The 9,548-nt window shown below is 41.2% G+C and overlaps 1 protein-coding gene across 1 annotated transcript; it reads left to right on the forward strand.

Annotated features, from left to right (window-relative positions):
- The first annotated feature begins 1,129 nt into the window (after positions 1-1,129).
- cmpk2 (cytidine monophosphate (UMP-CMP) kinase 2, mitochondrial) lies at positions 1,130-6,098 on the forward strand. The gene is made up of 5 exons (XM_047821643.1): positions 1,130-1,961; positions 2,371-2,494; positions 2,747-2,948; positions 3,589-3,822; positions 4,958-6,098. The coding sequence occupies exons 1-5, from the start codon at positions 1,362-1,364 to the stop codon at positions 5,091-5,093; spliced, it is 1,296 nt and encodes a 431-aa protein (XP_047677599.1). The 5' UTR covers positions 1,130-1,361; the 3' UTR covers positions 5,094-6,098.
- The last annotated feature ends 3,450 nt before the right edge of the window (positions 6,099-9,548 follow it).

The following is a 9,548-nucleotide window of genomic DNA, read 5'->3' on the forward strand; positions in this document are numbered from 1 at the left end:
AGTTTCGGTTCCAAACGCGGTTCCGATGCGGGCAAAGCACTGGGAGGTCACTTTAAATAGCCACGTCTTACCTCATGAATATTAATTGTTTACACTGTTTACAGTCACGCAACCAAATGAACGCAGTTTACCACAGAAATCAGTCACTCGCGCTGCTGTGCTGAGGTACGCTTTGTGTTAAACTTGTCTAAAAAATAGTCTAAAGTGTGGATTCATTTCCACAGCTACGACAATGAAGCAAATCTACCCCCTCTGAGAGGGTTTTCTCCACAGCTGGAGATACAATAAGCCAGGAAAGGTCTCGTCTTCTCCCAGAGAAAGCAGACAATTAAATTAATTAAGTAATTAATTGATTAATAAACACAAATGTAATTGTTCAAGTATTGTGCATTATTTTTCGCATTTCTTTTATTATGGAATCGGAATCAGAACCGGGAATCGTAAGGCACAACTGGAACCGGAATCGGAACCGGAAAATTTCCTAAATTTGTTCGCCTTTTGGACGTCGGCGCTCTTATCAGCAGGTTAACCCACTTTCGCTTTTCCGATCAGTTTCGTTTCTCTCTCTATCTCTCTCTCTCTCTCTCTCGCAGAGTCACGCGCGCGCGCGCACACACACCCACAACACACACACACACACACACCAAACAACACACACACACATCACGAACGCGCGCGCGCGCGCAAAGCGTCGCTCGAGACTGGAGCACGCGCGCGCCCCGGTGGGGGGTCGCCTGTCGCGCGGCGCGCTCGCGCGCCGCGCGCGCCGCGCGGGCGCGCCGCACACACACACACACACAACGAAACGGCGGCGCGGCGCGCGCGCGCACTCGCGCGCCCGGGCGCGGCGGCGCGACGCTCGCGCGCGCGCGCTCGCGCGCGCGCGCGCCACACACACACACCACACACACCACACACACCACACACCAACACACACACACACACACTAACTCTCTCTCTCTCTCTCTCTCACACACACACACACACACACACACACACACACACACACACACACACACACACACACACACACACACACACACACTAACTCTCTCTCTCTCTCTCACACACACACACACACACACACACACACACACACACACACACACACACACACTAACTCTCTCTCTCTCTCTCTCTCTCTCTCTCTCTCAAAATCCTAGATTTCTTTCATTATTTATTTATGTACGGAGGTTGAGGTCAAGCTGAAGTCATTTGTTTTCACATCGGCTCTCTTATCAGCAGTTTAACCAACCCACTTTCACTTCACTTTTCCGATTAGTTTCGTTTCTCTCTCTCTCTCTCTCTCTCTCTCTCTCTCTCTCTCTCTCTCTCTCTCTCTCTCTCTCTCTCTCTGTAACATGTTCAAACTGCACTGTAAACGAACAGTCTACAGAATGGCGAACAGATCTATGTCCCGTTTAACACAGTGGTGTTCTCGAATATTTATGGTGGAAATCAACCAGAAGACTGAACCGATTTATTTCTCTTTAAGCTCAACACCTGTAAGTGCTGGTAATAAGGATTTGGAGGCAGTGTTGGGGAGCAGGAAGCTGTTTGCTGTGTACGCGCTTGGCGACGCCAGAGTTCCGAGAGCGCGCTCACACGCGCACCTTAAACGCGCACTGACTCAAGACCTTCCGTCGGGATGCGACCTTTTAAACACCGCGTCTTTTCTCCCTGACGTTGAAAACTCGCTCGTAAAGGGATTCTTCTTGCGGGATAACTCTGTACTGTCTTCTTCGGAGCAAATTGTAACTCAGCTCAGACAGAAAGCTTCAGTTTGTGTGTTCACTTACACACGCGAACCGAACGGAGTGTATCTCTGCTCAGATGTGACCGACGACAGAAGTTATTACGTCACAACTGCTCCAGCACCACTACGTCATCCCTCAACACTGAACCTTATAAACTCAGACGTGTTCTACCAAATGAAAGATGCTTACAAAGTGCTTCAAGAGGTAATAGTAAGCTTCTGGATTGGTTTATTTCTTTTAAAGCATTACATCAGAGCTCACTTAACTCTTAGAGTGTTGGATGAATTATTTTACAGTCACCGATTAACACAATACCAAAGTTAACACTGTGTGTCCAGTTTATTAAGCAAACTAACCTTTTGTCTCATATCACATTCTTACAGGATGTCCTATAGTCTAGACTGGAGATATATAATGGTATCAGACATTATATGATGTAATTCTACTAATTCATTAGGGTTTTTTTAACGCTGACATGTAGTCATGTAGCTACATGTAGCTGATCCCTAACCCATTTTCTCAATAAATTAAGTAGTGGAAAATTGTGCAATTAAAATACATTGCCCAGATGCGAGATGTGAGAAAGCCCTGATTGTGCATTTGTTGTCTGCAGTGTAGTGATGTCATACCAGAATCCAAGGCAGTGTTGGAGCTAGTGGAGGAGCAACAGTTGGAGTCAAACAGCAGTCAGGATGAAAGCTTTCCAGTCATTGTTATAGAGGGACTGGATGCTACAGGTGAGAAATAATCAATAAGCCTTAACACATTTCGAACCAGTGCATTAAGATTCTTATGTTTGAAGATGTACTTGTACAGCTTTATTTAGAAGTTAGATATAGAGTTGTAGGTTTTTTGTGCCACTGCATACAAGGATCACTGCATACAAGGATCTAACTTAATTGCACTGATGTTGTCACAGAGAATGGTCTCAGAGAGGTCTTTTAAGGTACACGACAAAAAATAACTTTCATTTCTATCCATGTACACAGGTAAAACTACTCTTACCTACAATCTACAAAAGGCCTTGGGTGCAGTTCTACTAAAATCCCCTCCTCAGTGCCTAGCTGACTTCAGACCACGCTTTGACACAGAGCCACCACTCATTCGCAGGGCATTCTATGCCTTAGGGAACTACATCACTGCAGCACAGATAGCCAGAGAGTCATCACATGCTCCTGTGATTGTAGACAGGTACAAACTGTAGTAGACATGCACATAATAACACACGATTTTTCACTTCTTTCAACGATATGTGGGAATGAAGGTATAAGTGAAACAGAAAAGGGAGGCAAAGAGAAAGTCTTATATAGCCAGAGTAAAGATATTTTACAGTCCAGATGTCATATATCATCAAAGTAGATTTCCAAAACGCTAATAAAAGAAAAGTACAAATTGTCATGTTATCATCAAATGCACCTAGAATAAGTGTTCTGTAGAGGGAACAAGATGATGTCGTCAACAGTAACCATCAAATTCTATACAACATGTCATACACTAAAATTAAACAGGATGATTAAATAACACTGCAGTCTATGTAACCATAAAAATATACAAAAAGTCTGGAATAAATTAGAGTGAATGGAAACTCTACAAGTGAATGGAAGCTCTGCTTAAGAGAGAAAGACAGAGAGACAGAAAAGGACTAAAAGAGAGAATACAAATATTGATCTGTGTAGCTAAATCTAAAGCCAAACTGTGTTATCTATTGGATTTCAATTTGGCTCTTTCAGAAGAAACAGAATGAGAGACAAACAGAGAAAAACACAAACTGAAAAACAGAATGACTGAGAAATGACATCATAATTAATAGTAGAGTGATTTTCCTTCTCAGGTACTGGCACAGCACTGCAGCATATGCGATAGCCACTGCAGTGAGTGGGCGAGAGGAGAACCTTCCAGCTGTTGGCTCAGAGATCTATGAGTGGCCCTGTGACCTGCTGAGGCCCAGCCTGGTCCTGCTGCTCAGCGTAAGCCCTGAGGAGAGGCTGCGCAGACTTTCACACAGAGGCCTCGACAAGACCGAGGAGGAAAGCCAGCTGGAGATCAATCACCTGTTTCGTCGCAAGTAGGTCAACACATTTCTGTTCACCACAGTACTGTTCAAATTTCATGCAGTGCAACTAGTGGTGCTCCATAAACCATGTGCAGAATGGATGCATTTGCTTATTAAAAACTGCAACATATGGTTCAGTCCATGGACCCATTTAACAGGCACGGTTTCTGTGAAATCCAAACCTTGCTTACGTAACCAAACAGAAACTTTCCTCCGTTCACTTTCTTTTCTGTCTAAATCTCTATTTCTGACTGGAGTAGTTTTACATGTGGAGGAGAGATAATAGAATAGAAGCTTTCAATTTGTCACATATGTGTTACAACACAGTGGAATTCTTTCTTCTCATATCTCAACGTTGAGGTCAGAGTGCAGGGTTAGGGCCATTATACAGCACCTCTGGAGCAGAGAGGGTTAAGGGCCTCGCTCAAAGGGGCCCAACAGTGGCAGCTTGAATCCCATTCCTCCAATCACCAACCCAGAGTCTTAACCAATTGAGCCACTACTGCATACTTTACCCATAGATTCAGTATTTTATTCGTCACTTACACACTTGTACGCAGCATACAACTTGAAGTGAAATGAAAACCTTGCCATTGCTACTAGACTGTGCATATAATTAAACAAAACTTAAGATTTCACTTAAAAAAGTATGAATCGAGAAGAAAAGATAAGGTGACAGAGTGTGTTTTACAGTATAATATACATTACATGTAGTAGAAGGAAGTACAATTATGTTGTTATAGATCTATAACAACTTTTTTTAATACTCTTATGTCTCTTATGTACACTTCAGTCAGTAAAATAAAAAAGTATGTAAAAAGCATCTTAGATTCCCAAACTTTACTTTTCCAAGAGAGGATTAAATGTTTAAAAATGTCTGTATATATAAAAAACTAACATATTATATAATACACCACCAGACAACAAAACATAATGTAGTCTGTCATATTTTTTACCTGCAAAATAAATTCACAAGCATCTATGTTGTTTAAGCATACAAACACCTGCATGTCTTGCCTTTTTAATCAAAAAGGATGCTGATTATGATAACCAGGTGACCAGAAACATATATATACCACTGATTGTAAAAATCATATCTTCCATTTTAGCACTGTTAACTGCACTCACTTTGTCTGCTTATTTCTAGAGTTGATGAAGCCTACAGGAGAATCCAGAACCCTGCTTGTATCGTCGTGGATGCCAATCCCAGCCCAGATCATGTGCTCCAACAAGTGCTCGGTTTAATTAGAAACAAATACAACTTGCAATTCCCAGGCCAGTAGTGAGTTTCCTTTGAGGCAGCAATACCTGATATTTCCACTAGATGATAGTATAACCCTAACTTTTCACAAATCGTTCCTCTAACCCTCACCGAAACGTTCCCATTTTCTTTGCATTGGCCGCACCAGAGGTTGATGGCTAATGGCCAGCAGGCATCAAAATCCTGTATCCTGACATGTCACAACCTGTTCACTTCCCACAGAGTAACACTGATGACACGAGAGAGAAAGTTATTATGAATGCTGGGACAAGATGTCAACTCCCATACACAGGGTTATAGCCTTGCATGTTCCATACGCTCAGTGTTATGTTTTTCCTCTCACACCGGAGCATAGGAACTGAACCGAAGGGCTCTGTGAATTCATCAATCACCTCAATTAGATTTCTGCACAAGGGCCCATTGTTGGTCAGTGCAGCATTCAGTCCTCAGAGAGCTCAGAGAGCACGCCACATTAAGAGCTATCAGGGACTCGTGGGCCAGGAAATTCCTCCAGTTGTAGGTGTTTCTGAGCATTTATAAAGAGCAATCCTGTAGGAACGTCATTTTATTTCTCCCTGCTGTTTAGTGTGGGACATACTTTCCACTCATGTCCAGTTGAGTTCTATACAACACATACTTTGTAAAATTGTTCAGAGAAAGTTATATATTTACTGTTGTTTTTTTTGTTTTTTTTTTAATATATTGGAAAATTCCCCACCATGGAAATGCAGCACATAACCCTTTAACAGTGCACATAACCAATATAAATGCTCTTCCCTCTAAGACAAGAAGTAAACAGCTTAGGATTCTTGGGTGACTAAAATATTTGCGAGTATGAGCTTTTACTTCTTCATGTATTCTTCATTTCTTTCTTTCCATTGCAATGCAGTTCCAACACTAAATAATCAATGTACCTGTAATAATCAACAAACAACTTGTAAGTGTGTAAGTAAATTTAATCTGAAACGGGAAAGTCTAAAGATTTGTTCTTACCAAAATAAAGCGTTTAATATGATTTTATAATGTACACGAACAAGACATTCTCATATCTGGCTGTGCTAAGCTTCCCTTTAATTAACCAAAAATTTCCATCTAGCGACCTAACAGATACTTTACAAGTACTTGAAGTTGTCCTTCTCAGGAAACCATAACATTGCAAGATCTGTTAAACATCTAAAGTACCATTACAGAACCCACAGAGGAACTGAAGTTAAGGAAAATATTCCTGGGAAACTCTTGCAGAGTTTTAAGTCTTCTAAAGTTTCTTCTAAAGTGCACCTGATCCAGCTTATGCCAGGTTTATAACAGATCAGCTATCAATTTGCTTTTGAACAATTTCTGATTTTTTGTAATGTACTGTGTATATTTCAAGAGTAACACTCAGGCTTAAGGAACAAACACATTTGAAGTGTTTTTGGTTGTAATGTTATTCTGAATTGATTCCTGTGGAAAGACAGTTTGCTTTAACTGAAAAATTGGCCTTTTGGTTAATCAAGAAAATCCTTATTCTGAGACAGCGCTAGCCCTACACATACACTTACTTACTCATTCACACACACACACACACACACACACACACACACACACACACACACACACACACACACACACACACACACACACACACACACACACACACACTCACACACACACAACCCATTGCAGATAGGCCTATAATTCATCTATATAGTCTTATAGTTACCCATGATAGCAAGATTAATTAGGGGTTTTAGTCATTATGAGCTTGGCACGGATGTGGGCTGGGGAAGACAGTGTGACCCATCTTCCTCTCTCTCTCTCTCTCTCTCTCTCTCTCTCTCTCTCTCTCTCTCTCTCTCTCTCTCTCTCTCTCTCTCTCTTTCACAGCAGCACTGGGGAGATATATGTGAGAGGAGCATTCATACAGTAATTAATGGACTCCTGTAGATCACTGCCAGACGTCTTTCCACGCCGTTGCACACTCTCACACTCCCCTCAGCCTGCATTACTCAGACTGCATCTTTAACACAACTGTATTATATATTATATTCATACCTTTTCCCATGCAGTAACTATTCATGGGTTTTATAGTAGAGATTGGTGACAATTCCTTTCATGTGTATTAATTATTATAGGACGTTCACTTTTATGAATGTGAGGGGAAACTTTGCTGCTTTAGTTTAGTTAACTGAGCTCTCTAATTAGTATATATATATATATTATATTGATATTTATGGTAATTATAGAATTTATATATATCTGGTAGAATATGGGTAGAGATAGAGAGGTTATGTAGAGTCTATATATAGAGAGATATATAGGGTAATAGATGGGTAGGATTGTATATATATATTGGAAGAGATCTAAGATATGGTAGAGATCTTGGGGGAGAGAAGATAGATAGAGAGAATGAGATTCTAGGAGGAGAGGAGAGAGGGGAGAGAGAGGGTAGCTCTATATAGATATATCTCTATCTCTTCTTGTTCTCTCTCTCTCTCTCTCTCTCTCTCTCTCACCCCCTCTCTCTCTCTCTCTCTCTCTCTCTCTCTCTCTCTCTCTCTCTCTCTCTCTCTCTCTCTCTCTCCACCCACCAATTTTCCAACTATTTACATTAATTCCCACAGAGAAGCCCCAGGGTCTTAGGTTCAGTTGTCAAAGTGAAACTCTCAACCTTACAGGAGCGCCGTTATTTCTTTACTTTTTGCAATAAAGTGCACAGCAGTATTTACAATTCAAAAGCTACAGAAGAAAGCCTATATGCTGGTAGTAAACGTGTCTCAGTACCTAATACATTAAAGCATTACAAATGTACATCCAGACCTCGTGTGCTCATAAAGACAACATATATTACATTTACAACAGACAGATTTTAAAATGACATCTCTGGCCATTTCTTCTGACCATTTCCATACTTGTGTATATTAAAGTCATGAGCACATGAAACCAGACACTAAAAAGTAGCCTATGATCAAAGCATGCACAATTGATGACCAGAGACTTTCCTGTAATCATAAATAATCACACATCCGACCAAACAGATCTACACCGACTGTTGCAATGCACATCTGGTCATATGTGTGTTGTGAAATATGCAACAGCTGGCCTGCATCAGCCTGCTTCATCCAGGAAAGAGTGGAAACTTAACATGCTTCTCTTCCTCATATACTGTGTGCACCATGTAGCAGCCCTTTCAATATTTCATTATTGCGTCTAGGAGAAAAACACAATTAATTAAAGATGCAGAAGCAAGAAAGTCAACAGAGGGCACCTAAGTTGTGGTTCAAATGGAAGATGTCCATGAGACCATGAATAATGTGAAACGTGGTGTGAGTGATAGGCTGCTGCTATAAGAGATTGGGCATGAGGGCTTGGAAGCCTGGCACCAATGCAATGCATAACATATACCGCCAAGCCGGGATGAGCTGCCAAACTGAGGGTTATAGGGTGGACTGTTCTCCTGAGCCTCTCAGTTTCAGCCATCAGAGTAGAGAAGGGATGATTGCAACAGTCACCAGGGTGAGTGGAGTCTTTGGTGATTTCAGCAGTACGTGATATAAAGCATTGGGGAGGCTACATTTCTTTTTTGTACATTAATTGTATCTTGCAAGCTACAATCAAGTCCTAACAAGCAACTAATCAGTAAACGGCTTACTACACTGAAGCTATTTTGTCAAACTGAGGAAAAGCGACAGTGGCATTTTTGCAGCCAATATGCATTTAAAATGTAGTGCAAAAACTTTTATTACTGCTTTGAATAGAGTACAGACAAACATGTTGTTTTTGAATATTTCATGGTCATAAAAGGTGATACATTTGGCATTGGAGGTGTGATAGCCTTGTTTTAATCACTAGAACAAACATCCTCTGATACTGGTATTCTTCTAAGAAGTCCCGATCTTAGTTCTAGATGGTGTCTGGGGCGTGGGGATAAAACGGACTCAAATGCAGGATAGCGTAAAATAAAACAGGATTATGGACCTCCGCCTATATCCATTGTCCAACAAAAAGTGGTACAGCTCCCACATACTTTGACACACTGGGGTGAGCCTGGTCTCATTTGAAAGAAGAGATTCTCTAGTTTCAGAAACTAGTTTCAGATTGATTCTAAAAGTTACAGGGGTTTGAATGCAGATTTTCCTGTCCGCCTGGGTTGTTTTTCTGATAAACTGATTAATCTTATTTTTCTGGAACATGTTAGGGACAAACCCCAACTGAGAGTCATAGCCACATGTCTTGGCTTTCACCAAAAAAAATTTCAAGTCAAAAGACCCAAAAATGGATTTTATATGAATATTTTTCTACAGCCCTGGTCGTCGGGTGCAGCGTTTTTGTGTACTTGTTACAACTTGTATATAACTTTGAAATAAAAGGCTGCAGGCTCAGTCTGAAAAGCCATAAACAAGCCTAGACTCTCTCTCTATCACTCTGGTGTGAAAACAGGCCTGTAACTTGACACCCTGAGCTGTGAGAGGGACAAAAGGTCAGGGATTACGCAAGA

This window comes from Tachysurus fulvidraco, chromosome 12 (genome assembly GCF_022655615.1).
Source record: "Tachysurus fulvidraco isolate hzauxx_2018 chromosome 12, HZAU_PFXX_2.0, whole genome shotgun sequence".
In the NCBI taxonomy this organism is placed as follows: domain Eukaryota; kingdom Metazoa; phylum Chordata; class Actinopteri; order Siluriformes; family Bagridae; genus Tachysurus; species Tachysurus fulvidraco.

What these genes read in the sequence shown, in the direction of transcription:
- cmpk2 (XM_047821643.1), top strand. Translation starts at nt 1,362, where the DNA reads ATGTTCAAACTGCACTGTAAACGAACAGTCTACAGAATGGCGAACAGA. An exon ending in CTTACAAAGTGCTTCAAGAG is followed by an intron (nt 1,962 to 2,370) that starts GTAATAGTAAGC and finishes TGTTGTCTGCAG; the next exon opens with TGTAGTGATGTCATACCAGA. An exon ending in GCTCCTGTGATTGTAGACAG is followed by an intron (nt 2,949 to 3,588) that starts GTACAAACTGTA and finishes TTTCCTTCTCAG; the next exon opens with GTACTGGCACAGCACTGCAG.